The 27,934-nt window shown below is 41.0% G+C and overlaps 2 protein-coding genes across 3 annotated transcripts; one reads left to right on the top strand and one right to left on the bottom strand.

The window, feature by feature from the left end:
- Positions 1-403: 403 nt before the first annotated feature.
- Positions 404-9,120, bottom strand: ATP5F1A (ATP synthase F1 subunit alpha). The gene is made up of 12 exons (XM_036322223.1): positions 8,966-9,120; positions 7,393-7,471; positions 6,065-6,234; positions 4,058-4,231; positions 3,793-3,959; positions 3,440-3,588; positions 2,955-3,106; positions 2,629-2,853; positions 1,750-1,857; positions 1,481-1,625; positions 743-893; positions 404-628 (listed from the first exon to the last, which is right to left on the bottom strand). The coding sequence occupies exons 1-12, from the start codon at positions 9,023-9,025 to the stop codon at positions 547-549; spliced, it is 1,662 nt and encodes a 553-aa protein (XP_036178116.1). The 5' UTR covers positions 9,026-9,120; the 3' UTR covers positions 404-546.
- A 113-nt stretch (positions 9,121-9,233) lies between these two features.
- Positions 9,234-23,470, top strand: HAUS1 (HAUS augmin like complex subunit 1). 2 transcript variants are annotated; one of them, XR_004969956.1, is made up of 10 exons: positions 9,234-9,498; positions 10,303-10,550; positions 11,660-11,834; positions 13,021-13,156; positions 16,393-16,527; positions 17,581-17,704; positions 20,774-20,839; positions 21,948-22,132; positions 22,246-22,293; positions 23,278-23,465. XR_004969956.1 is itself a non-coding variant. In XM_036322224.1 (10 exons), the coding sequence occupies exons 2-10, from the start codon at positions 10,521-10,523 to the stop codon at positions 23,326-23,328; spliced, it is 837 nt and encodes a 278-aa protein (XP_036178117.1). In that variant the 5' UTR covers positions 9,246-9,498; positions 10,303-10,520; the 3' UTR covers positions 23,329-23,470. The 2 variants fall into 2 exon arrangements, 1 of the variants encoding a protein (XP_036178117.1); XM_036322224.1 differs by having other exon boundaries at positions 9,246-9,498; positions 21,948-22,019; positions 23,278-23,470.
- Positions 23,471-27,934: the final 4,464 nt, after the last annotated feature.

The raw sequence follows: 27,934 nt of genomic DNA, 5'->3' as shown, positions 1-27,934 counted from the left end.
CAGCCAGAGAATTCAATGAACTCTCTCTGATCCTCAATAACAAGATGTTTTATTTCATTTCCCATTGTCTGATCCCTCCCATCCAGGAAAGAGGTGTAAACCTGGCAGGGGTTCTGACCAGCTAGCTAAAGCCAGATGAGACTCTGGGACCAGAGCCTGGTCAAGCAGAGGCTGTGGTCCGAAAACACCAGAGGGCAGGAGAAAGCTATTATTCAATTTGCCAAGTCAACGAATTTCTGTTTAACCAAATATAAAGCACTCTAGAATCTGCAAAGAATTTAGCTGTGAATTATTTAAGCCTACTTAGATTGATAACAGTCAAATAAAATAAGCAACGAAGCAATGCTTACCAATTCCTCAAAGCAATCTCAGTTCTTTTAAAGGAACCATTCAAACTACAGAAAACCACCAAGCAATATGGAACCTTTATTTTTAAGGTGATTCTGTACATCTGGAGCATGAGAGTAAACCTTTTACAAATGGAACTGATTACTAGAAGAAACAATGACAAAACCAAACTGGTATCTGATGTGAATCCATAGGAGTTTAAGCTTCAAATCCAGCCAAAAAGTTAGTTACAATTTCTTTCAGCTTTGCATCTGACTGTTCTGAGATCTTCCCGTCAGTCCTGTTAGGAAATAAAAGGAGATCATTAGTTCTGACCTGCACAAAAATTCAATGACTAGGCTAACTACAAAATACAAAAGAAATTTAGCAAGACTTCATGCAATTGTGTTCATACCTGATACTGCCCAACAGGGCTTGGTGTTGGCTGATAACATGAGACAAGAAAGCACTCTCAAACTTTGTGATCTTGCTGGGCTCCAGTTTATCAAGATATCCTCTTACACCGGCATAAATGACAGCCACTTGCTCTTCAATAGCCATGGGAGCTGAAGAGAAACAAAAGAATGCCAGTGAGTTGTTCAAATAAATACCATGTTACCAAAGTCAGAGAAACTTACTTTTCCCTCCATTAACAAGTTTCTTCATATCACTTATTCTCACATTCGCAGTGAGAAACTCCACCTACCTCCTCCCTAGGAAACAGTGATTTTCTTATATTTGCAAGTCCTAAAGTATAATATTAGGGCATTCTCCACAAACACTGTTTATCATCTGGCAGCATTTAAATTATTTTGGTTATAAATAATTTGCTGAATTTTTATAACAAGATAAGTGAATAACATGCTTTTAAATAGGACAAATTCTACACTCATATAGTGGGGTGTGAGGAGCATCAAGTAAGTCTTAATTCCCCAAAAAGTACTAAACATAGTAAGTTTTGCTGGTTATTAAGTCTGTAGCATTTACATTTAAATGATAAAGACTGTCTGTACTTTGATTAAATAAACAAGGCATCAACTGCATTCAAAAAGGCAGTACTGCTGATGAGATAACAGCATGTATTACAGCTTGTAGGAAGCTATGTCATATTCCCACATAGTAGGAACTTGACCAAATAAAGAGAACAACTCACAATACTGTCCTTGCTTCAGCAATTCAGTCAGACGTACACCACGGCTCAAGAGTTGTTGAGTGGCAGCATCAAGATCAGAACCGAACTGAGCAAAAGCAGCAACCTCACGATACTGAGCCAATTCCAGCTTCATGGTACCCGCCACCTGAAATACAGAATTGGTTAACTCATACTATACAAAAATACTTCACTCAGTGACACAGAGCACTATACAAATACACTTTGGTTTTAACCTAATGATACCTCTCCCCAAAAATGATTCAAATTACCTGCTTCATAGCCCTGGTTTGGGCAGCAGATCCAACACGGGACACAGACAAACCAACGTTAATGGCAGGGCGAATACCTTTGTAGAACAATTCTGTTTCCAAGAAGATCTACAATGTAAGGACAATGCACATGCTAGCAAACTTAGAAATCAGCATTTCAAAGTTAAGACACTGTGCTGAAAAACTGAAGCTCAAAAACACTGAGGAAGAATACTAAATGGTATCTTATGGTAAATAGCTCCTCAAATCTTTCACAACTCAAATCAAACTACATATTTCACTGCTGAGATTGGGAGATGTGCGTAACATGAAGAAAAAGAAAAAGGTTAACGTTTTATTAAAATACTAGAGGCCCAGTGCACGACATCCGTTGGGGGACAGGGGGAGCAGCCCGGCAGGCAAGAGGACATCCCTCAGCCTGGCCTGCAGCCTCTCGCAATCCGGGACCTCTGGCTCCTAACCACTCACCTGCCTACCTGTCTGATTGTTCCTAACCACGCTGCCTGCCTGCCTGATCGCCCCTAACTGCTCACCCCCACCGCTGCGGCTTTGACAGGAAGGACATCCGGAAGGTCGTTTGGCTGTCCGGTCTAATTAGCACATTACACTTTTATTATTATAAATATACAGGTGAAATGAAATGATTTCTGGGATTTGCTCAAAATTATGCAGGGGGAAGGATAGCAGGGGTATAAATGAAGCAAGAAGTACTCCATACTATAAATTGATATATGGGGTTTTGCTATACTATCCTCTTTACTTTTGCATATATTTGAAATTTTCCATAATAAAAAAGTAAAATCAGTTCAGAACTACTATTTCCAACCAGTACATTGGAATCACCCTAAGCTTTTACATTTATATTAAGCATAATAATACCTGTCCGTCAGTGATGGAAATGACATTAGTTGGAATGTAAGCAGACACATCACCAGCTTGTGTTTCTATGACTGGCAGAGCAGTCAAGGAGCCACCACCAAAAGAATCGTTCATTTTGGCTGCTCTCTCTAGCAGACGGGAGTGTAGGTAGAACACATCACCAGGATAGGCCTCACGACCAGGGGGTCGGCGCAGCAGCAAAGACATCTGACGATAAGCAACAGCCTGTAGTACAGAAAAGGGTTAGGAAATCCACCTGTTAGAAGCTACATTTGGTCAAATGGTGCAAACATACAAACAGAGTCTAAAAATACATTTATTTTGACCTGTTTGGATAAGTCATCATAGATGATCAAAGCATGTTTGCCATTATCCCTGAAATATTCTCCCATAGAACAGCCGGAATAAGGAGCCAGGTACTGAAGTGGGGCAGCATCAGAAGCGGTAGCTGAAACCACAATGGTGTACTTCATGGCATCTGAGAAAAACAGATTTGTTTTACAAGGTTGTTAATATTGTGATTTCTAAAGTAGAGGCTACTGCAATAAAAATTATCAAAATGCTTTACTAAGTGATTTACTACTAAGATTAATCTGAGTCAAACAGCTTCTACTTTAAAGAAAATGATAAAACCTTAAAACTTCGTTTTATGCTAAATTTTTACATTTACTTTTCTTTTATGTATTGACTATATCAGTATAGAGTTCATTAGAGAGTAATTAAAATCAGCCTTCATTAAGTAGACGTTATCCTAAGGTTAGCAGCTACAGGGCTCCCAGGTAACAGCAATGGGACTAAAGTTCCTTAATACCTGCATCTGTAAGTCTCTTCACCAACTGGGCAACAGTGGATCTCTTCTGACCAATAGCAACATAGATACAGTACAGCTTCTTCTTTTCATCAGTTCCCTCATTGAAACGTTTCTGGTTAATGATTGTGTCAATAGCAATTGATGTTTTGCTTTAAAAAGCGAAAGTAAACATAAATCTTAACTAAATGTTTCAAAGAATTCCCCAATTAAAATTTCACTACTACAACTAACCCACACATCAAATTTTATTCTCCCCGTTATAGCCAAAGCATTTACCATTCCAACACTATAAAGTAATCTTTTTCATAGAGCCAATTTTAGTTAGAACTTTTAACAAGCTACTGTGTCTTTACCCAGTCTGTCGGTCACCAATAATCAGCTCACGCTGACCACGACCAATGGGCACCAAGCTATCCACAGCCTTAATGCCAGTCTGCATTGGTTCCCGCACAGAGATTCGAGGAATGATCCCAGGGGCTTTCAGGCCAACTCGCCTACGGGTCTTGGAACCAATTGGACCCTGTTGATAAAAAGGAAGCCCAGAACAATCAGTCTTGATATTTGTTAGAAACTACAATACACCAAAAAGGAACTACATCTAATGAATGATAAGCCTACCTTCCCATCAATGGCATTACCAAGGGCATCTACTACACGACCCAACAGCTCCTCGCCAACAGGAACATCCACAATGGCTCCTGTTCGCTTCACAATATCTCCTTCCTTAATCAGTTTATCATTTCCAAACACGACAACACCCACATTGTCAGGTTCCAAGTTCAGAGACATACCCTACATAAAAGACAATTGAACACCAATGAACCCCAAGTGGCTCTTCTTCCCACATACGAACACTACATGATATGAAAATAGCTATAGGGAAAAAAGGCAGTATTGTTCTTTAGATCTGGTTTACTCCTAAGTATTTTTCTAATAAACAATCTTCTTTGGTTAAGACTTTTAAAATAGCGCCTTGGCCAGATAGCTCAGTTGGTTAGATCCTCATCCCAATACGCCAAGGTTGCAGGTTCGATCCCTGGACAGGGCATATACAGGAGTCCACCAATGAATGCATAAATAAGTGGAACAACAAATTAATGTCTCTAAAAATCAATAGATAAAATTTTTTAAAAAGGACTTGCTTCTTATCACATCCTCAAAGAGCACATGGAAGGAAAGAAATTGAACATGGTAAATTTTTCCACTGCATTTCCTTTAACCATAGCTTTTGAGCTGGATGATCAATATGAAATAGTGATCAAGGGCAATTGGAAATTTTAAGAAATAGTTGATTTACATCTTTTGATATAGAAGAAGCTCCATAAACAGTTTAACTATCTAATGAGAACCTCTACTTGTCTGGTTAATGGAAAGTGAAATGAAAAACTACCCAATCAAGATCAAATCTTCATACTAGTACGGGTCATCTGTCATTACAAACATTTCAAAATGTTAAAATTTTATAGCCCCTAAATCAAAACAAAAAGGCTATTCCAGGAACTCAGTCTGGTCAGTGATGTAAGATCTGGTGTAACTATCATAAGCTCTCTGATGATATACGTCCACTTCTTTCTACTAGGTTGAGCCTAGAATACAGAGGAATATCGTAGAATATTATTGGAGGTACTGAATCTTTAGTCTAAATCTGATTTCAATATAGGTCACTAACCACATGTGGCTTCTTAAATTTAAACTCAGTCAAATTTATAAATGTGGTCCCTTAGGTCACACCAGCTACCTTTTACATGCTCAATGGCCTCATACATACACCCGTTACCATATTAAACAGCACAGACATAGAATATTTCTGACATTGCAGAAAGTTCTACTGGACGGTGTGGGCTAAGACTCTTAAAAGCTAAAAGGAGACTTGAGAGCTCATTAATTTCAGCCTAAGCTTTCAAAGACATGTAAGATACACACACTGAAGATAAAAGAGGTTAACTTTTTAGACACTGATAAAACTTTTGGCCCTACAATTCTCCTTGTACGTTAAGTGGCTCTTTTTCCACACTAGCAAGAGGACCAAGACGATCCTTTCCCCTATTTGTGTACTACTGCCCCTGGTCCATCTAGACATCAGGCTCTGCTTTCCTCAGAGAACTATGACTCCTACAACTTTTAATTCTCACCCCACTGGCCAACTAGGCTCAACCTAGTAGAAAAAGGTGGGCTTATATCATCAGAGAACTTGTGATAGTGACACCAGCAACTTGCCTCTCACCAAGAGATCTATTCTTACTAGAAATACAAAGTCAGTGACTTTGAACTTTCCACCAGAAATGAATTTATTAATTTTATTAATTGAATTAAATAAGCTTAATTAAAGTTATCAAATGCTTTTATACAAGATGATCTTCACAGCTACAAAGAACAGACTTGACCTTCTCAGAATTTGGGTGAAGATTTACTAAAACTATGTACTTAGGAGCTAATGGCTATGAATTATGTGTAAATAAGTTTCTAGAGTGAAAACCCTTAAATATATTTTCACAATCTATGACACTGACCACAAAAACCCTGAGGCAGATTGAGATTTAAAGTCAAAAAAACCAAACTGACATATCTGATTTATTAAATGAAGACAACAACCCTAAAACAGCAAAATACTATTTTATAATTTACCTTTAAGCCTGAAGAAAATTCTACCATTTCTTCTGCTTGAACATTCCTTAGCCCATGTACTCGGGCAATACCATCACCAATACTTAAGACACGCCCAGTCTCTTCAAGGTCAACAGAGGTATCAGCTCCAAGAATTCGCTCTTCAAGGATAGAGGACATCTCGGCAGTGCCTATTGAGAGCAATTCCATTACAAATAATAATCTGGCCCCAGTTTCTTTTCAACACCTATTTGCATAACAACATGAATAATATAGTTTGTGATCACAATGATCAAATTATACTCCAAAAAGCAATTATGTCGTTCTATTCAAAAAAGCATGAGATCTATGAAAAAGAACCCAAGTGATTCAGAGAAAACTTCACGAGACAGATAAAAAACTAATAAAATTAAAATATCCTTAAAATAGCCCTAACCGGTTTGGCTCAGTCTTTGGACTCAAGGGTCCCAGGTTCCAGTCCGGTCAAGGGCGTGTACCTTGGTTGCGGGCACATCCCCAGTAGGGAGTGTGCAGGAGGCAGCTGATGGATGTTTTCCTCTCATCGATGTTTCTAACTCTCTATCCCTCTCCCTTCCTCTCTGTAAAAAAATCAATAAAATATATTTAAAAAAATAAAAATCATCATTCTCCCCTTTAGGAAAAAAAAAATAAAATAAAATACCCTTAAAAAATAAACTTGCAAGGGCAAATTCATAGATTAGCACCTAATGCCTTTGAAAAACATAGAGGAAAAAATTGCCTACTTTTTGTAATTTATTTTAGGAGAGGAAAAAAAATCTTTCATAGATCAGAAAGTGTGTCCACCACCTGCCATGTGCACATTCTGTTTCCACTCAACGGGACATTATCAGAACAAAGAAGCTATACTAACATCAAAAGAGAAATATATAAAACTGTAGTTCATTTCACTAGAACAAGCAAACCTACCAACATAGGACTAAATGGCACATTGTGGGTTAAGAATCTGAGGTTCTGCCAGGCAGGTGTGGCTCAGTGTCGACCTATGAACCAGGAGGTCACAGTTCAATCCATCCATGTCAGGGCACATGCACGGGTTTCAGCTCGATCCCCGATAGGTGGTGTGCAGGAGGCAGCCGATAAATGATTATCTCTCATCGTTGATGTTTCTCTCTTTCTCTCCCTTCCTCTCTGAAATCAATAAAAATATATTTAGAAAAAGAAAAAAAAAATCTGGAGTTCTGCAGTAACTAAAATTGAGAGAAAAAATTAACAAAATAGGGGAAAAAAGCCTGCAACAACTATGTAACTTATCTTTTGTTTAATGAGAAGGTAGTAAGTGTGGTGTAGATTTAGAAATAATGACTCACCAATCTTCTGAAGATGAGTGTTAGAGGCATGAAGATTCCTTGTAGCAATGAAGGATGATCCCAAAGCATTTTTGGAGACCTAGGGCAAAAATATATTTTTTTAAATCTGATTTTTAAAAAGACCTTTATAAAACTGGCTAGCTTGAATGCAAGCTTAGTTTGATCAAGTTATCTGTTAAGATATTAATTATACTCACAATATTTTGCTTAAAATTGGAAGACTTTAAACAGGTGAAAAAACAGTTTTTTGATATGTAAAAACCTATTTGCAGTTCCTGGAAATATAGTAACAGTTAAAAAGCACCTTTCCCTTTAAAGGTATCAGGCACTATTATTTTGACTTTAGAGCTATTTATATTAAAAAAAAAAAAAAAAAAACAATCAAGAGCCCAGCCAGCATGACTTACTGGTTGTGCATCCACCTAAGAACCAGGAGGTCACAGTTGGATTCCCGGTCAGGACACATGCCCGGGTTGTGGGCTTGGTTCCCAGCGTGGGGCGTGCAGGAGGCAGCTGATCAATGCTTCTCTCTCATCATTGATGTTTCTATCTCTCTCTCTCCCTTCCTCTATGAAATCAATAAGAAGAAATATTTGTTTTTAATCAAGAAAACAAAAAACTGTCAATGTTGAAATTTGATGAGAAACTATGCTGCCAGCGGTTGTGTTAGGGCAGTATGTCTATTTCACCCTTCAGGTTGAGACTACCTTTAAGATGGAAAAAGTAAGTAAATGTAAAAGCGCTAACACAGGATTTAAGTAAAGGTTATGTACTTATCTGAGAGAGAGAGAAGTAATGAAGGGCATTGACCTTCACAGGCATTTTCCAACCTCTGCTCTATTTCCCTCGAGTCCCCATCACTGTCTAACAATTCCTCACGGACGGAAGCTTAAAACCTGTCAAAGTGCCGCCACGCACGCTCTCCCGCTAGACGGGACCGCGCCGCAGCGGCGGGCCTGCCATGGTCGCGCGCGGTACCGGCCGCAGGAAACGCACACCCGCACCTGTGCCGGGTCTTCGCGATCTTTTCGGGGTTCAGCACTGGGAGGCCGCCCACCCAAGCGTTCGGGACACGCCCTTCATGTGCTGCTCTCCTCTGAACTGACCTCCGGGCGGGGTGAAATGCCGGGGCCCGCTGACCTTCACCGGCCGGGGTTCGCAGCTCGCTCTGACCTTCAGCGAGGGAGTCCCGGGGAATCGGCGGGGCCCGGCCACCCCGTTTCGGCTCAGGCTTCCGACAGCGAGCGCCCAGGCCCTGACCTTCACCCAAGGCCCCTCGCGCGCCGCTCTCAACCGAAGAGGGGAATCCTCCTGAGGCCCCATCCCTGGGCAGCATCAAGGTCACTGTGCCTCCTGCACCACTCTGCACCATCTCGCACGGATGGCGAACACAAGGGCCTTTCCGCCGCCCTCCTGCCCGGCCGGGCCCGGCCGGAGCAGCCAGCAGTGCAAGATGGCGGCGCCTGCCACAGCCCCTCACCCTCCTTGCAGAGAGAGCTCCCGAGCCAGCGCCCCACCATCACCCGCTGCCGCCCGCACGGGCCACCTCCTCCCGCCGGTGCCCTGCGCTCACCAGCCCTGCCCGCCGAGGGAGGGCGCGGGCTACGGCCGCGGCGACGCGCACGGACAGCATCTTTGCAGCTCCTGGAAGGTGCTCTGCAGCCGCAGCCTCGGACTGACTGGGACAAAATGGCTGAGCGGCGAGGAAGGTCAAGGCAGCCAGCCCACCTGACCCGGAAGTACCGCCCCTCGCTTTCACCTTCCGGATGCAAATCTGCTTTTCGCGAGGTGGGGGTGGTTACTTGTTTTGGTTTTTTTTAGGTATTATTTTTGGATGTAAATTTCAAAAGGAATGATTAGACCTTTGCCAGCGTCCGCGCGGGCATTGCTGACACATTTACTATGGTCTTTCCAGTTGACCTTGTGACTGCCCGGGGCGACCACGTGGGTAGCGGAACCAGTGGTGAAGCGGTTCCCTTGGCCAGATTCCGGAAACAGGTGGTGCTGACACCCCGTCCGAGGGCGCGGCGGGCAGGTTGACCGTGAGGCGGTTTGGAGGTGTCAGGTCTGAGGCTGTCGCTACGAAACCGTTTTCTACAGAAAGAGGTGATTCTCAGATCAATGGGGCCCCACCCCAGAACCTCTGTGTCAAACATGTTGGGCTCTGAATTTTGACAAGCACCCTGTGGACGACAGAGGGTCCACATACTAAACTTGACAAGCTCAGGGGAGACCTATGTGCGTGTGGTTTTAATGTGGAAATGTGTAAAATATCGTGTGTCTAATTTCCAGGGTTCCTGTAACAGTGAACAAAAATAAGAAATCACTTAGGAAAGTATACATTGCAGTAGCGGTATCAAGAATCACTCTCAGTGTTAACCACAATCACGGAGGAAGGAGAGAACTTTACATGGAAGAGTGGCAGCGCTAGCAGTTGAATGCTGTCAACAATTTTATTTTTATCTTATTTATTTTTTAATCCTCACCCAGGGATATGTTTTCATTGATTTTTCTAGAGGGTGGGGGGAGAGAAACATCGATTGGCTGCCTTTCGTATGTGCCCCACCGGCCCGGGAACTGGTATATACCCTGACTGGAATGGAACCTGCCATCTTCCGGTGTAAGGAAGGACGCTCCAAACAACTGAGCCACACCGGCCAGGAATGTCAGCTATTTATTTTAAACGTCTCCAGCACATTTAGCTCTTTGGTAGTGGAGATTAACGGGTAAAACTAAGGTTGCTGCAGTTTATAATGCCGGGGTAAAATAAAAAGTTTAAGCTAGTGCCCACAAACATCTGCTATCCAAAAAACAAGTTTCAGATTTTCTTTAAGACAAGCAATTCAAGTTAGTAGTCAAAATGTAAGAAAACACAGCGTGTCTCTATGCGATTCTATTCTCGTCCTGTAGATTATACCATGGAGCGCGGAGGGCGAGGCGAGGTGGCCAGCAGGGAGAGGCTTGCAGTGCTGGAGCCGGGCAGCAGCCTGGAGTCCGGATGAAAACTACAACTCCCAGAAGTCCCGGGCCCTAAGGGGCCGGACCCACGGCGTGTGGGCGGGGCCTTCAGAGCGAGCCCGGCAATTCTTCCGAGAGGATCTGCTCCAGAAGTGGCGGGAGCGGCAGTTATGGAAGCGCCGGAGGAGAAAGAGGCGCAGGTGATGGGGCGGGAGCGGGCCTTTGCTGCGTCCTAGAAGCGGAGTCTTTGACACACCCGCCCGCCGGGCGGATCTCCTGCCAGGTTTACTTACCTAGTCCGGGGGCCCATCTTCAGTCCCTCCTTCATGCTCTTTGATTCCCCTTTCTACTTGGACGGCCCTGGAAAGGCCCTTTCCCTTCCCTCCCCTGCTTAGTCTTGGGCTTGAAAGGGAGTTGAGGAGCCCCCTGGTACAAAATCCCTCCCAGCAGTCTGAAGTGGGACTTCTTTTTTAAAAAAATATATATTTATTGATTGTAGGAAGTAAGGGAGAGGGAGAGAGAGAGAAACATCAATGATGAGAGAGAATCGTTGATCGGCTGCCTTCTGCACGCCCCCACCCCCCCCCCCACCCCCACTGGGGATCGAGCCTGCAACCCGGGCATGTGCCCCCGACTGGAATCGAACCGGGTCCCTTCAGTCCGCAGGCCGACGCTCTATGCACTGAGCCAAACCAGCTGGGGCGAAACGGGATTTCGATTTCTGAAGGGGGATGCAAGAATGTAGCCTTGAGAGTAGCTTATCTTGTCCCATAGTTTGCACCCAGGAGCTGTTTGAATCAGAGGAGCCAACGATCTTGGGGTTTAATCACCAGGTACTTCTCTTAAACCGTGGAAGGCCATTGCAAAGAAAAGGAAAGGTCTTTTTTTGTCCTTACACGCTCCTGACCTGCCTCTGTGTCCCACATCCCAGCCCTACGAGCCTCTGTGCGGCTTGTGTATTGTGGACAACTCTTTTTTTCAAAGTTCGCATGGATACGAATGCTTTCGTTAGCACATGCATATTGGTCTTTTAAATTATTTGAGTGATGCCAATTATTAGCCTACATGCCGCTTTTGTTCCTTTGGGAAAGGACGGATTGTTTTCTGGTAATTTTGTTCCTTGTGATTCCTCGCTTATTTCCTGACATCTGGTATGTATCTTCTTAAAGACAAGTTAGGATGTGAAGTAAGCAGGACTTCAGAATATTCATAGAAAGCACTTTGTTGGCTTCTGATCGCTTATTTGTGATACTTGCTTTGTGCCATTGCAAACAAGACTTAAAGCATTTGTCTTCCTTTGCATGATTAGGTTGCTGCGTGGTTGAAAAAGATATTTGGAGATCATCCCATTCCACAATATGAGGTCAATGCCCGGACCACAGAGATTTTACATCACCTTTCAGAACGCAACAGGGTCCGGGACAGGGATGGCCACCTGGTAATAGAGGACTTGAAGCAGAAAGCAAGTGAATATGAATCGGAAGGTGAGATTAATTGCAGAGTTTTTGAATGAGATAACCAGAAGTAACCAGATTTTTTAAAGGGTGTCCCAAAATTCACACAAGATTTGAATTTTACGCCATTGGTGCCGAAAAGTGTTGCCAACAGGAAAAAAAGATAGCGTGACAGCTGACAGTTGAGGGTTATTAAAAATGGAGCGCTACACGAAAGAACAATGCGTTTTCATTGTTGAGCAATAGTTTAAAAATAATGAAGGTTTGGCAGCTACAGTTCACAATTTTCGTGCAAAATATGGTTGGAATAGTGATTTAACTTCATCAACTGTGAAGAGGTTAATTAAAAAATTTAAGGAGACTGGATCAATTAGTGATCTTAAACACTCTGGCCGTCCTTCAAGTCGTTCAACACAAAACATCGAAGCAGTTCGTGAGAGTGTTGCTGAGTGTCCAGGGACATCAATTCGGCACCGTGGTCAAGAGTGCGTATGTGCCAGCAAAGCCGTGGAGGCCATTTACCCGAAATGCTATTCCATACATAACCCTATACTGTGTACTTTATGAATCAATAAGAATTTACAACTTTTAATTATAAACCTGTGTTTTATATCAAAATTACTTCTTGCGTGAATTTTGGGACACACTTTAATACCAAAGTGTACAAGAGTAATTTAGTGTAGAAAAGTTTTTAGGGTTTTCTTGTTTGTTTTTAGAGAGGAAGGAAGAGGGAGAGAGAAAGAAACATCTATGTGAGAGAGAAACATCGATTGGTTGTCTCCCATACATACCTTGACTGGGGATGGAACCCACAACCTGGGCATGTGCCCTGACTGGGAATTAAACCCGAGACTTCAGTGTATGGGAAGATGCTCCACACTGGCCAGGGCTGATGTACCATATACATGAAATGTTCATAATAGACAAATGAATAGAGACAAAATGCGTATTAGTGGTTGCTAGGGCTTCATGGGTTGGGAATTGGAAAACGATTACTAAGAAGTGGGGTTTCTTTTTGGGGTGATGAAAATGTTCTGAAATTGATTGTATTGATGGGTATGCCACTCTTAATATACTAAAAGCCATTGAATTATAGGTATGTATACTTTAGGTGGGTGAATTGTATGATACGTGAAAGATTCAGTTAAACTGTTAAAAATTTAACATGAAACAAAACAAACATCTTAATCATCATAGAATTATTTTATCTTTTCAGCCAAGCATCTTCAAGACCTTCTCATGGAAAGTGTGAATTTTTCCCCTGCCAACCTCTCTAGCACTGGTTCTAGATATCTGAATGCTTTGGTTGACAGTGCAGTGGCCCTTGAAATAAAGGATACCTCAGTAACCAGGTAATTTTTATGATAGTTTTAATTTCTGTAATCATATATGTTATAAGGTCTTGACCTAAAAGACAGTTTCTCAGTGTAATTCTGTGTGGGAAATGGACAATAAGTGCCAAAACACTGAATTTAATTAACTTTATCTTTGTTAGTGAGTGTGTATGATTACTTCAGGTAAACTTGGTATTGGTTAAATTTTAGTGTTTTCTCCTTCCAGGATTAGGTTTTTGAAGTTTGATTCTCATGTATATTTGGAAAGGTATTGGGTATCGCTTACATTATTCCCTGTAAGTATACAATGAGAAAAGTCGTAGGCTACATCATCTGGTTCAGCATACTGAATTTTGGTTATGTTCCTACCCTACGGGGTGGAGTACTTTAAGGACCTTTATTCTTTGTTACAGGCATTTCACCTGTATAATGACATTATTCTTCCATTAACCCTAAGAGGAAACTGAAGTTCAGGAGGGGTGTTAAAGAACATCTCTGAGCTAGTAAATGGCAGAGTTGAGGTTCAAACCCTGTCTGACTCCAAAGTCTATATGAATACCACTGGTGGCCATAACTTAGCTAGGACGACAACTATAACTTACAGAGAACTATGCAGCTATTCTTCTTCATTGTCAATGTAAGGGCTTGGAATTTTTTTTTTTTTAATATATTTTTTATTGATTAAGATATTACATATGTGTCCTTGTCCCCATGTTACCCTCTACCCCCCCCCCCCCCCCGCTCATGCCCTCACCCCCCCGTTGTCCATGTCCATTGATTAGGCCTGTATGCTTGCATATAAGTCCTTTGGTTGATCTTTCCCCCTTACCCCCACCCTCCCCTACCTTCCCTCCAAGTCCCGACAGTCATCAGCTTATGTTGTTCATTATATTCCACAAATGAGTGAGATCATGTGGTATTTATCCACTCTCCAGTTCCATCCATGCTGTGGCAAAAGGTCAGAGTTCCTTTTTCTTCTTCCTCTTCTTAAAGAATACCTTTCAGCATTTCATATAATGCTGGTTTGGTGGTGATGAACTCCTTTAGCTTTTTCTTATCCGTGAAGCTCTTTATCTGACCTTCTATTCTGAATGATAGCTTTGCTGGATAAAGTAATCTTGGTTGCAGGTTCTTGCTATTCATCACTTTGAATATTTCTTGCCACTCTCTTCTGGCCTGCATGGTTTCTGTTGAGAAATCAGCTGACAGTCGTATGGGTACTCACTTGTAGGTAACTGACTGTCTTTCTCTTGCTGCTTTTAAGATTCTCTCTTTATCTTTTGCTCTTGGCATTTTAATTATGATGTGTCTTGGTGTGGTCCTCTTTGGATTCCTTTTGTTTGGGGTTCTCTGCGCTTCCTGGACTCGTAAGTCCATTTCTTTCACCAGGTAGGGGAAGTTTTCTGTCATTATTTCTTCAAAAAGGTTTTCAATATCTTGCCCTCTCTCTCCTTCTGGTACCCCTATAATTCTGATGTTGGTATGCTTGAAGTTGTCCCAGAGGTTCCTTACACTATCTTCATATTTTTGGAATCTCTTTTCTTTTTTCTTTTTCGGTTGGGTATTTTTTGTTTCTTTGTATTTCAAATCTTTGACTTGATTCTTGGGATCCTCTTGTCTGCTGCTGGATCTCTGTAAATTATTCTTTATTTCAGTCAGTGTATGCTTAATTTCTAGTTGGTCCTTTTTCATGTCCTCCATGGTCTCACTATACTTATTGAGGGATTCATTAAATTTATCGGCGGTTTCCATAAAATTCTTGAAAAACCTTATAAACGTGGCCTTGAACTCTATATCCAATCGTTTGCTTTCCTCCATTTCTGCCATTTGTGACCTGTTTCTTTGTCTCCGCATTTTGGCAGCTTCCCTGTGTTGATAGAGTGGCCCTGCGCGCCAGGTGTCCTGTAGGGCCCAGTGGCTCAGCCTCCCCAGTTACCTGGGGTGGACACTCTTGGTGCCTTGGTTGTTGTAGGATCACTGGGAGAAATTGACCTCCAGGGCAATTGGCTGTGAGAATCAGCTGTGTCTAAAGTGGGAGAACTTCTGTGCTGAAGACACCCTTCTGGGGCAAGACTTGCTTCAGTGGGGCTTTGGTGCTCACTGAGTCTGCTCCCTGAGTGTGTCCCTTATGGATCTGAGGAGTTGCAATCTGGATGGTCCCCCTCTGACCACTGGGTACAGTGGCTCCTGGATCTAAGGAGGTGCTAATTCAGCCTCTGCCTGAGGCCACACAGCAGGAGCCACGAAGAGGCTCAGCTGTGAAGCAATGCAAGCCGCTGCGGGGCCTTGGGCCTTCTCTTGGAAGTTCCGGGTCTGCCTGGCTGGGCTGCAGTTAGGTACATTCACATGCAAAAGCCTCTGCCGCAGCCTGGGTGGGGCGGGGTCTTAGGGAATCAAAGGGCGGATCAGGGAGCTATGGCTGATTCTCCGCCCGGAGTCACGCGTCTCAGTGTCCCGGTAACGGCTGCAAGCACCTCTGAGGGAAAGCCGCCCTCAAGTTCGCCCGCTGCCGGACAGACCAGCTTCTCCCCGTATGAGACCTGGGTCCCCAGAGACTTCCCGGAACCGGAGTTCAGAGCAGTCGGGAGTTTGTGATTCAAAAAGAGCCGCGTCCTCAGGTGCTACCCCCTTTCCTCGCGCGCGCGGGAGCCGCCGTACCTCTGCACTTCACCTCCGCAGCGCCTCTGGCTCTCAGCGTGCTTCTCTTTCCTTCTAGTTGTAGAATTTACACTCCTAAGGGCTTGGAATTTATTCATATGCTCAAGAGTAGTGTTTCAGGAATAAAAATATGTATATTGTATGGCAGGAGACTTCTAGACTTAAGTTAGTTTAGCAGACGCTAAATACTGGTTAATGCCATATACATAGCACTGGAGAAGCAGCGATGAATAAGATAGTAATTGCAGTCATGGTCAAATAAGGGAGGCGCATGTAAAAGTATAACATAGAGTGTGACAGCTGTAACATAACAAGAGTGTGCAAGCTGTAGCTTGGGCACAGAGAAAAGGGTGGTGAATTCCAGGATGGGAGTCCATCTTATTTGCGTTTTGAAAGACAGGGAAATTTGCCAGGTGAAGAAGGACTTTGCAGGCAATGAGAACAGCAGGTAAAAATCCATAGAGTTATGAAACAGCAGGGTTATGGAAGAATCTACATAAAGAGCAAATCATTGTTAGAAATGAGGAATAATTGCAATTATTGTCCTTGATGTCCATTTATGTGACCAGATTCTTTTTTTTTTTTTTTTTTTTTAGTTTTCTCTCTGCAGTGAATGATTTGACCTCTGATCTTTTTCGTGCCAAATCCAAAAATGAAGAACTCAAGCTTGAATTGGCAAAACTTGAAAAAAAATTAACTGCAAGTTTAGTATTAGAAAAATGTCTACGAGAGTAAGTAACTGAATTGGAAATGGTGACAATTTTTATTAAAAGGCAATAATAGGACTTTATTATATGTAGTTTTTAAGAAATGGGGTCCATAAAATGTTTTTTAAAGTAGAAAATGACTTGAATGGAGGTTGGGTATAGACTTTCACCTTTTACTTAATGTAATTTTTCCTTCTTTTTACAAATAACCTGGGTTTGTTCATTTTTTTAAATGTATGTGAATTTCCTTTTTTTTTTTCTTTTCTTTTTTTTTTTACTTATACACTACAAGGCAACTTAAAGTGCATTATAATTTGTTGCTCTTTTTTTTTTTTTTACACTAGTGCTCTACTATCTCTCTTGATGCTCTGGGTCTTTTTTAGGTCCCTGTTGTCCCAGAGATTAGATGCTACGGATCAGAAATATGTATATGCATACATAATTTGGTAGTGTGTAAATTTATTCAATAAATATTGACTGTGTATATGCAAGGCACTATGTTATGTCACATGCAGGAGAGAGGCCTTTTGGGATCTCCATAATTCAAATTGGCTTTAGAGTATTTTTTTTTTTAATATATTTGTATTGATTTCAAAGAGGAAAAGAGAGGGAGAGAGAGATAGAAACATCAATGATGAGAGAGAATCATTGATCATTGATCCCCACTGGGGATCAAGCCCGAAACCCAGGCAATGAGCCCTGAACCCGGGAATCGAACGTGAATCCTGGTTCATAGGTCAATGCTCAACCACTGAGCCACGCCAGCTGGGCAGTTTTATGGTATTTTTAGTCACTTTTTTAAGCAGCAGATTTACTTTCTCTAAGAATAATTGGTATAAATTAACCTTAAAATTATTTCATGTTTCTTGAGAAAAAACCCAGATAACAACATGGAGGGAAGGATGACCTAAAAGAATGCCTGTTAATTAGTCTGGGATATAAATTTTATGGTAGAAAATTCATCAACTATGTTATCTATTGTCTAATTCAGAGTTGAATCCAAAAAGTAATTGAGCTTTTCTTTTTAATAATAGTTTCACTGAGGAGAAAAAAATGTTTCAATTTTACTTTTTAAAGCGATCTCAAGAAGGCAGAGTTGCAGCTGTCTACGGAAAGGGCCAAAGTTAACAGTCGTCTTCAGAACATGGACTTCCTAAAAGCAAAGTCAGAAGAATCCAGATTTGGAATCAGAGCTTTAGAGGTATGTATGAAGGACTGAATAATGTTAGTTCTCTTTTTGACCTTCATTTCACACCTAGGCAGTATTACCAATCCTTTTTTACAGACAAGGGAACTTATATATATGGAATTACATATATACACATATACACATATACATAGCACTGGAGAAGCTGCGATGAATAAGATAGTAATTGCAGCCATGGTCAAATAAGGGAGGCGCATGTAAAAGTATAACACAGAGAGAAGACTGGTAACTGCCCAAGGTTTTCTAGCTGCTTAGCAGTAGATCCAGAATGTTATGGCCAAAGGTGATCCTGAGTGGGGGTGTGAAAGGATTGAAAAAAGACAGACAAGAGAATGAAAGCTGGGTCTCGGTGGGACGCTGCTCCCTGATGAGGAGACAGCGCCAGCGCCCACAAGCCGTGTCTTTATTTTATAGCAGATGCCACGAGGCAAAGTAGGGGCGTGATCAAGTTGTTTACAGCATTCTCGTGAGTTCCAACCCTACTCAACTACATGCACCTGAACTCCAGCACAAGGCACATGGGGCCACGTGTTTGGACCATAGGTTCAAGCTAACAACCATAGCTGTTGGCTATAATTGTGCTGGGAGGGCTCTGCCCTCCAGCTGGGACTTGCACGTGGCAATGAGAGGACCCTGTCCTTTCGTTAGTCTGAGGCTTGAGCCTGGCCAAAACACTGTAGCCTCACCCCACACCAGAATCCCTTACAGGCAGCCAGGCCCCGAAGCTCAGAATCTTAAGAAGCACTGTGCCCATCCTATCACAAATCTGTGGCTCTGGAAAGATTGACATGCAACAAAAAGGTGTTTAGACGCATGTTTCATCTGTGATTTGTAGCTTATCTTTACTGGATTTCTAGGTATATTGGTTAATAATGCAGATTTTGTAATCAGAGAAAACATGATAATTTCAAGAGAAACATCAAGAGTGCTTTATTCAAAGTAATGTCCATCGCTAGCTACACATTTCCCCCATCTTTCAGGTAATTTGTGGATACCGTCCCAATAGAACTTTTCTTGTTTTGAGGCAAACCATTCAGAGACCCAATTTTCCACTTCTTCCTACGTTTTTTTTTTTTTTTTTTTAATATATGTTATTGATTTTTTACAGAGAGGAAGGGAGAGAGAGAGAGAGTTAGAAACATCGATGGGAGAGAAACATCGATCAGCCGCCTCCTGCACATCTCCTACTGGGGATGTGCCCGAAACCAAGGTACATGCCCTTGACCGGAATCAAACCTGGGACCTTTCAGTCCGCAGGCCAATGCTCTATCCACTGAGCCAAACCGGTTTTGGCTTCTTCGTACGTTTTGAAGTGCTGCTCAGAAAGTACTTGTGCCATTGATTGGAACAAGTGGTGGCGGAAGCCGGTCCATCCTTGCTGCTTGACACAGTCGCTGCAGGGAAGAAACATCTCCACAGCATATGTTTCAAGGGACCTGGCATATATGGCATACTGTTCTTAATATGTTTGCTCACCTTCTTGGCGCTATGTGTTTTAACCAAGGTCACCTCTCCAAGAAAGATTATTTCCCCAGGTGGGGATTTTTCCCTGGAGTTAGGGAGGGAATAAAACCCCTTAACTAAATGCCAGGCGGGTAGTTAATCACTTTAACTACGAACTATCACCCTTAAGCTACATAATCTTTACTCCCTGGAATGGAGATAAGAAACGTCCTAACCTTTGGAATAGAAATTGACAGGATTAAAATCAACTGATATAAATACAGATGTAACAAGACAATAAAAGACAGAACTTGGCTGGAGATCCTGGCTAGAGATCCTGGCTAGCTGCTGATCAAACTGAACACTGTCTCCGTGTCATTTCTTCTTCACCAACTCCGTCCACACCTTTGGGGACCCCTGGACCTGCTGGGGTTGGACCCCAACAAAGTGGTAATCTGAAGGAGCAAGGTCTGGTGAATATAGCGAGTGGGTTAATATTTCCCAGGCAAGATCTTTTTTTTATTATTATTATTATTTTGGCATTTTTTTCCTATTACATTTTTTTTTTTTTATTGCTTAAAGTATTACAAAGGGTATTATATATGTCTCCTTCTCCCAGGCAAGATCTTTTAACGTGTCTTTAACTAGTTTTGAAGTGTGTGATGGTGCGTCATCATGAAGCAAAATTACTTTGCCGTGTCTTCTGGCACATTCTGGTTGTTTCATGATCAAAGGGTGGTTCAAATTGATTATTTGTTGTCAGTAGCGATCAATATTAATGGTTTCACCTGGTTTTAGAAGCTTATAATACACCACAACGCAGAGCATTGTCTTCTTTCCAAAGCAATTTTGCCTTGCAGTCAATGTTGATGGTTGACCTGGATCAATCCATGATTTTGTGTAGTTTGGATTCTCAAAATAAATCCACTTTTCATCACCAGTCACAATTCAATGCAAAAAAGAGTTTCTTTCGTGCTGCTGAAGCAACATTTTACTGATGACTTTTCAGTTTTTCATTTGTCTTTCATTCAGTTGATGTGGCACCCATTTTCCTTCCTTTAAAATCTTTGCCATTGCTTGTAAATGATCGGAAATTGTTTGCTGAGCAATGTTTAATCTTTCTGCAAGTTGTTTATGAGTTTGACATGCATCTTCATCCAATCATGCTTGTAATTGTTGGTCTTCAAACTTTTTTGGTTGACCTGGACGTTCTTTGTCTTTCACATCGAAATCATCACTTTTAAAGCATTTAAACCAAGTATCTTGATATGGAACAAGCTTCCTGAAGTATTCAGCAGCACTTTTCTTCAAAATAAAGTAATGAATTAAAACTTCCTGCAAATACTCTTTTTTTGGCATGAAATTTGACATTTTTAAGTGTAAAAATATCTATGACGTTAACACCTTCAGAAAATTTGACATATGAAGTTTTGAAGCTTATTGTCAATACAACAAAATACCATACATATCAAATCGCATCTATATCAACATATGTGTAATTCCATCTATTGAAAAAAATCTGCATTATTAACCAGTACACTTAGTATATGTTGAAAACATTTAATGATATCACTTTGAAAATAATTTTCTTAACTGAACCCCCCTTTTTTGTAACCGTAGGAGAAACTTTCAGCCCGAGGCATGGAGGCTTCTCTGTCTCATCAATCACTAGTAGAACTTTCAGAGGTGAGCTTGATTCAACCCAGTTTAATTTTCTTTAAAATCTTAGTGCACAATCTGCTTTTTTACTTGTTTCTTTTTGTAGAGCTTTATTCACTATTAACCTGATTTATTTTCCTTTACCTCTGTACTTTATGTTCATCAGCATTCATATCTTTGTTCCTTGTTTAGCTGTATATATCCTCACATTTGTTTGGTTTTCTTTATTACTATATGCTAGAAACTCTTTGCTGGAGTCAGTTATACATTATTGATTTATTTACTAAACAAATTTATTGAGGAACTATGTGCTGACCATCTAGGTCTTCCTCCTTTTTCTCTGTCAAAGTGCAGTAAAAACGCAGGCCCCAAAACTCCTGTTTTTATAAAGATTTTATCTGTTTTGGTGGGAAAAGGAAATAACAGGGACTTCGTGTTATTTTATTACTCTGTGTGTTTTGTTTGTTTGTTAATCCTCACCGAGGATATTTTTTTCAATTGATTTTTTTAGAGAGAACGGAAGGGAGTGGGAGAGAGAGAAACATTGATGTGAGAGAGACACATCGACTGGTTGCCTCCCAAACATGCCCCGACTGTGGCTGGGGATCGAGCTAGCAACAGAAAGGTACATGCCCTCAACCAGACTTGAACCCGAGACTTGTCAGTCCTCAGCCAACACTAACCACTCAGCCAAACCGTGTAGGGCTCTTCTTTAAATATATATATGTATTATTTCATTGGTTTTCCATAACCATTTATCCCCCCTATATATTTTATTATTCTTAAAATTTTTTTTATACTTTGATTTTTGGAATCTAAAGTTGACAATTCATAAATATGTATTTGAGATTCTAATTGTTCCCTTACATTTCAATTCCTCTTAATCACATTATTTTGGGTTCCTAGACAGCATACTTAATCCTATTTTTAGTAAATGGGAGTAAAACTCTTCTATTTTAAGCATCTTGTAAAGACTGTTGCCATTGGAAGTGAGTTTATCTGTTTATCTTTGAGCCATTATTTTAAATTTCTAGTGTTGATGCTTTACTATGTTTTATTTCAGAAATGAGCAGTATTTAATTGTGAATATCTCTGTTACTCTGTGACTTTGTTTGTTTGTTTTTTTTATCCCCAGAAACTGGCAGAACTAAAACAACAGACTATACCTTTGAAGAAAAAATTGGAGTCCTATTTAGATTTAATGCCGGTAATCATTTTTATGAATTAAAAAAAGAAGATGTCCTTTTTAGTACACACTAACTAAATGATCATGAATATAGTGAATCCATGCTTAAGGATTTAAGTTCAAGCTGAATTTCAGTGGGTATACCCTCTGTAAGATTTTTGACTTTTGAAAGGATCTTTGCATTTTTTTCCCCTTGAGCCCTAAATGAGGTGATATAACCTTTCCTTGTTTTGTTTTCCTTTAAAAGGATCCATCTCTTGCTCAGGTGAAAATTGAAGAAGCAAAGCGAGAATTAGTAAGTTCCATTTTTTTCTTCAGCTTTTAAAAAAGAAATAAAATAAATGCTGATAAGTTAAAGCTCCCTTCATCCTTCTTTCTTCCTCCTCAAAGCTAAACCATAAACCAGCGGTTCTCAACCTGTGGGTCGCAAACAATGAAAATACATCCTGCATATCAGATATTTACATTACGATTCATAACAGTGGCAAAATTACAGTTATAAAGTAGTAACAGAAATAATTTTATGGTTGGGGGTCACCACAACATGAGGAACTGTATTAAAGGGTCGCGGCATTAGGAAGGTTGAGAACCAAAGTTGCTGTGTATCATTCTCATGCATCTTTTAATACTTTTAGCATATGTATATATGTTCTTTTCCACAAAAAGAGTACATAGTGGTCTTTTATGTCTTTAAAATTCTTGCTTAGATTGTTTTCGGTGGAAAGGGTGAGCAAGTGAGACATAGAATATTCTAGGCAAAAGGAATTGGCCAATGCTCAAGAGCCAGAAATGGAGGGCTTTTCCAGGCTTAGGGAAATGATGAGGTCCAGCTGCCTGGGAGTATTCAATGGAAGATAGGACTGAAGAAGGCCAGTTGGTTTATGATGTAAAGGGCCTTTAGTATAAAGTGGGTGGGTTCTGTAGGAGACCAGGAAAGTTGCTGTTACGGAAAGTTGCAATTACGGAAGTACATTGTTTAAGGAGTAAAGGTCAGGAAAATCTACTCCTGTATCATTATACTAAATCATCTCTCTAAGGCTTTTCCCCTCCTTAGATGGCGATTAGATTGAAGAGTCTGAAAACTTCTGGGGCTTGGAAAAGGGGAGAGATGTAAAAGGAAATGTGTAAAAGCATGTTTAATATTTATACCAGTAATGTTGTTTTTTTAATTTGATTTAATGGGGGGTTTTATTTCCATTATTTTAAATAGGGGTAGAAGTTAGAGCACCTGTTTTATGTCATTCTTTATAGTATTTTTGGTGTTTCTTTCTTCCTTTAGGATACCATTGAAGCTGAACTCACAAAGAAAGTAGACATGATGGAATTGTGACCAGAGCCAAATAAACTTTGTGCTCCCGAACTAAGTAAATTAAATAGGACTTTAATCTTAAGATTAAAAACACCTTAAGAGTAATAAAATATATAGAGGGGAATAAATGATGATGGGAAAAATAAAATGAAAAATATATATTTAAAAAGACTTTGTTTCCTCTTGGTGTTCCTTGATAACTTAATGTCTGTGTTCTTAGCTGAGATAATGTCACTATTGATGGGATAGTGGTTTCTGCTATGTGTTGCATTTTTGTGCCCAAATACATAGCTTTCATAATAAAAATGTTGGTTTTCTATATTATTGGTGGTTCAGTGGCCCTATTAGGTGAATACAATGACAGTTGTCATGTAGTCACTCATTAGGTCAGTTAAGTGAAAAGAAAAGGTTCTCTGGCTCCAGTTGGTTTTCTTCCCTCTCCAGGGGTTTGCTTTCTGTTCAGCTCACCTGCCTACCTCCAAATGTTAATATATGCAGGAATTTAATTTATGAAAAAGATGGCCTTTAAAGTCAGTGATGGAGACAAGCAAAATAGAGACAGACTCATAGATAGAGGACAGTCAGACAGCTCCGGGGGGATGGAGGAATTGAGCTAAAAGAAAAAAAAACTCATGGACAACAGTGGTGATTGTGGGGAATGAGGAGGGTGCGTGGATGTGGAAGAGGGCATAGAGGGGATAAATGGTGATGAAAAAATAAAATCAGTGGTAGACAAGTGGGTAATTGAACACATGGTGTTAAATCCATAGTCACACCTTATATCAGGAGAGTTGCAAAGGATCAGAGATTTAAATATTTTAAAAAGTACAGGAAATCATGGAGGAGTTTTAATGTGGTTTTTTTTTAATTAAATCTTTATTGTTCAGATTATTACATTTGTTCCTCTTTTTCCCCCCCATAACTCCCCTCCTCCCAGTTCCCGCCCCACCCTCCGCCCTCACTCCCCACCCACTGTCCTCATCCATAGGTGCACGATTTTTGTCCAGTCTCTTCCCGCATCTCCCACACCCCTTTCCCCCCCAAGAATAGTCAGTCCATTCCCTTTCTATGTCCCTGATTCTATTATAATCAACAGTTCATTCTGTTCATCAGATTATTTATTCACTTGATTCTTAGATTCACTTGTTGATAGATGCATATTTGTTGTTCATAATTTGTATCTTTACCTTTTTCTTCCTCTTCCTCTTCTTAAAGGATACCTTTCAGCATTTCATATAATCCTGGTTTGGTGGTGATGAACTCCTTTAGCTTTTCCTTATCTGTGAAGCTCTTTATCTGACCTTCAATTCTGAATGATAGCTTTGCTGGATAAAGTAATCTTGGTTGTAGGTTCTTGGTATTCATCACTTTGAATATTTCTTGCCACTCCCTTCTGGCCTGCAAAGTTTCTGTTGAGAAATCAGCTGACAGTCGTATGGGTATTCCCTTGTAGGTAACTGAGTTTCTTTCTCTTGCTGTTTTTAAGATTCTCTCTTTATCTTTTGCTCTTGGCATTTTAATTATGATGTGTCTTGGTGTGGTCCTCTTTGGATTCCTTTTGTTTGGGGTTCTCCGCGCTTCTTGGACCTGTAAGTCCATTTCTTTCACCAGGTGGGGGAAGTTTTCTGTCATTATTTCTTCAAATAGGTTTTCAATATCTTGCTCTCTCTCATCTTCTGGCACCCCTATAATTCTGATGTTGGTACACTTGAAGCTGTCCCAGAGGCTCCTTACACTATCCTCGCATTTTTGGATTCTTTTTTCATTTTGCTTTTCCGGTTGGGTGTTTTTTGCTTCCTCACATTTCAAATCATTGACTTGATTCTTGCGCTCTTCTGGTCTGCTGTCGGGAGTCTGTATAATATTCGTTATTTCAGTCCGTGTATGCTTAATTTCTAGTGGGTTCCCCAATATAACATTGAGGGTCTCATTAGTTTTCTTGTAGATCTCATTAAGTTTATCGGCAGCTTCTAAACAGTTCTTGAGAGACCTTAAAAGTGTGGTTCTGAACTCTATATCTTCCATTGACAATTTTGTCCTGTTTCTTTGTCTCCGCATTTTGTTATGCTTCCTTGGTGCACCCCCTAGTGGTCTTTGTTCGAAGTCTTATAGTTAAATCTTGATTGTTGTAGCTAATACCAGGGAGGGTTTGACCTCCAGGCCAAGTGGCTATGAGAATCAGCTGTGTCAGCAGTGAGAGAACTTCTGTCCTCTAGGGAGGTGCTTGCTAATCTAGCCTTTGCCTGAGGCTATCCGGCAAATGCCTGTGTGCAGGGCTTGGGCGGGGCGGGTCGAACAGGATCAACAGGGTGGGCCGGAGAGAGCAGTTATGGCGGCTCTCAGTCCTGTCCCCAGGGGCTCTGCCTCTCTGAGTCCCAGCACCCGCTGCAAAGCTCAGAGAGAAAGCTGCACTCACTCTGACCGAAGCCAGACAGTCCCGCTTCTCCCGTTTGAGTCTGGGTCCCTAAAGACTCGCCCGGATCTGGAGCTCAGAGTCTGCGACTCCCTCCCGATTGAAAACAACAACCGCGCCCTCCGCTGCCAGCCCGCTCTGCGCACTCCGCACCTCAGAATCTGACTTCAGCACTGCGCCTCCTCTGAGTGTCCGTATGCGTTTCTCTTTCCTCCTAGTTGTAGGACTTCCACTCAGCCAGCGTTCCTGTGGTTCTGGGTGATGTCCCTTCCGTCTTTTAGTTTCACTTTTGAAGTAGTTGTTCAAAGCAGCAAACTCCGGCGTTAACCTATGCCGCCATCTTGGTTCTCCTCAGGAGTTTTAATGTTTTGACTTTTAAATAGTCATAGAGTCAGACACATGACAAAAACCCAGGAACCATAAATGAAATTTTTGAAATATTTAAAATTCCTGCATGGCAGAATCTTTCATGGATATGACAAATGTGCAGGGAAGAAGGAAGAGAATTTTTCACTGTGTACCTTTTTTGTATTTTTAAACATTTCATACCATGTGATTAGGAAGCAATTAGTTTTTTGAAAATTATCTAAATGACCTTCAAAATTTAGCCGGTTTGGCTCAGTGGTTAGAGCATTGGCCTGTGGACTGAAGGGTCCTGGGTTCAATTCTGGTCAAGAGCACATGCCTGGTTGTGGGCTCAATTCCCAGTAGGGGGCGTGCAGGAGGCAGCTGATTAATGATTCTCATCATTGATGTTTCTTTCTCTCCCTCTACCTTCTCTCTGGAATCAACAACAACAACAACAAATATATATATATATATATATATATATTTAAAAATTTCTTTTCCACAAATATGTGGCTAAATATAATACAAAAAAAAGTTGCATTTTCATTTTTTGAAACTGTCCATATTCTTTAGCCATTTAGGTATCATGGTTTGGTCTTTTAATTTATAGGAGTTCCTTATATAATAGCTAAATTAATCTTTTAGTCTACCAGACTGCCGGGAACCAATTCCAGCATGTCATAATTTCAAGAGTTTCATCAAAAGGTTGATGAAACTTGGGGACTCAACAGGGTTGAATCACACATGTAGTCACGTGTTGGGAATGGCTAAAGGCATTTTCCCAAACCTGAATAGGAAACTGATTGTGGCTGCCAGATAGTTAAAGGACACCTTAATCTACATATTATTGCCTCCTACTGGCCAAACACCTGAACAGCTGTAGGCTATTCCCCAAACTGACAATGCTTCTGTACCCTTTGAAACCTTACTCTTTGAGGTGTATTATCTCCACCTTGCCTTAGGACAAATTGTGTTAATAAAAGCAAGGGTCCTCGACAAGGAGGTGGTCTTCAGTTCCTTTAGCTGAAGGTCCTCTGACCCCCAGTGCCTTTCAAAATTATATCTCATCTCTGGACTCTTTATTAGTCTCTGGATTTCTATGTCATCTACGCGCAGCCCCTTTTCCAGATTCCTGAACCCTTCTTGATGCTGGGACATAAATCCCAACACCAGACTGTATTCAGGATCCCAAACTTTCTTCTAGGCCCATCTGTGCTCTTCCTTGTCAAACCACTTCTAGCAAGAACTATATAACCAGGTAATATGTAGTGAATACTGAATTACCTTATGGGGGAAACTAAGTAATTTCTGGCCAGACAATTCATATATGCAAATTAAGTTCCGTAGGGTTCAAAGATTCAAACACAACAGATGAAATAATAAGTATATTAGAAAAGCCACTGGGAGAATTTTGAATCTTAAAGAAGTGGCATTATGAGTAATAGGTATGTTTAAGTAATATACTGTAGGTCTAAAAGGCTTCAGAAATAAGAAGACAAATAAAACCAAACAAACAAATAAAACTGAAAAAGGGAGAACCAAGATGGCGGCATAAGGTATAAACCTGTACGTGCTGCCCCCACAACCACATTAAAATTACAACTAAAAGACAAAACAGCTATCATCCAGAACCACGGGAAAGCTGGCCTAGTGGAAGTTCTACAACTAGAAGGAAAGAAAAAAGCACATTGAGACTGGGTAGGAGGTGCAGAGGCACCAAGAGCAGAGGTACGGAGGCGCATGCAAATGCGAACTGCAACTGGGTGCGCAGTTTTTTTTGCAATCAGAAGGGGATACAAGCTCCCGAATGCACTGAACTCGTTTAAGGTGAGACTCTGGGGACCCAGACTCCTACGGGGAGAAACT

Source organism: Myotis myotis, unplaced genomic scaffold, assembly GCF_014108235.1.
Source record: "Myotis myotis isolate mMyoMyo1 unplaced genomic scaffold, mMyoMyo1.p scaffold_m19_p_9, whole genome shotgun sequence".
Lineage (NCBI taxonomy): Eukaryota > Metazoa > Chordata > Mammalia > Chiroptera > Vespertilionidae > Myotis > Myotis myotis.
This window is presented reverse-complemented; position numbering and strand designations above follow the sequence as displayed.

What these genes read in the sequence shown, in the direction of transcription:
- HAUS1 (XM_036322224.1), top strand. Translation starts at nt 10,521, where the DNA reads ATGGAAGCGCCGGAGGAGAAAGAGGCGCAG. An exon ending in CCTATTTAGATTTAATGCCG is followed by an intron (nt 22,020 to 22,245) that starts GTAATCATTTTT and finishes TTCCTTTAAAAG; the next exon opens with GATCCATCTCTTGCTCAGGT. An exon ending in AAGAAGCAAAGCGAGAATTA is followed by an intron (nt 22,294 to 23,277) that starts GTAAGTTCCATT and finishes TTCTTCCTTTAG; the next exon opens with GATACCATTGAAGCTGAACT.
- ATP5F1A (XM_036322223.1), bottom strand. Translation starts at nt 9,025, where the DNA reads ATGCTGTCCGTGCGCGTCGCCGCGGCCGTAGCCCGCGCCCTCCCTCGG. An exon ending in TTTCCATCACTGACGGACAG is followed by an intron (nt 1,858 to 2,628) that starts GTATTATTATGC and finishes CTTACATTGTAG; the next exon opens with ATCTTCTTGGAAACAGAATT. An exon ending in GCTGAAGCAAGGACAGTATT is followed by an intron (nt 894 to 1,480) that starts GTGAGTTGTTCT and finishes GTTTCTCTTCAG; the next exon opens with CTCCCATGGCTATTGAAGAG.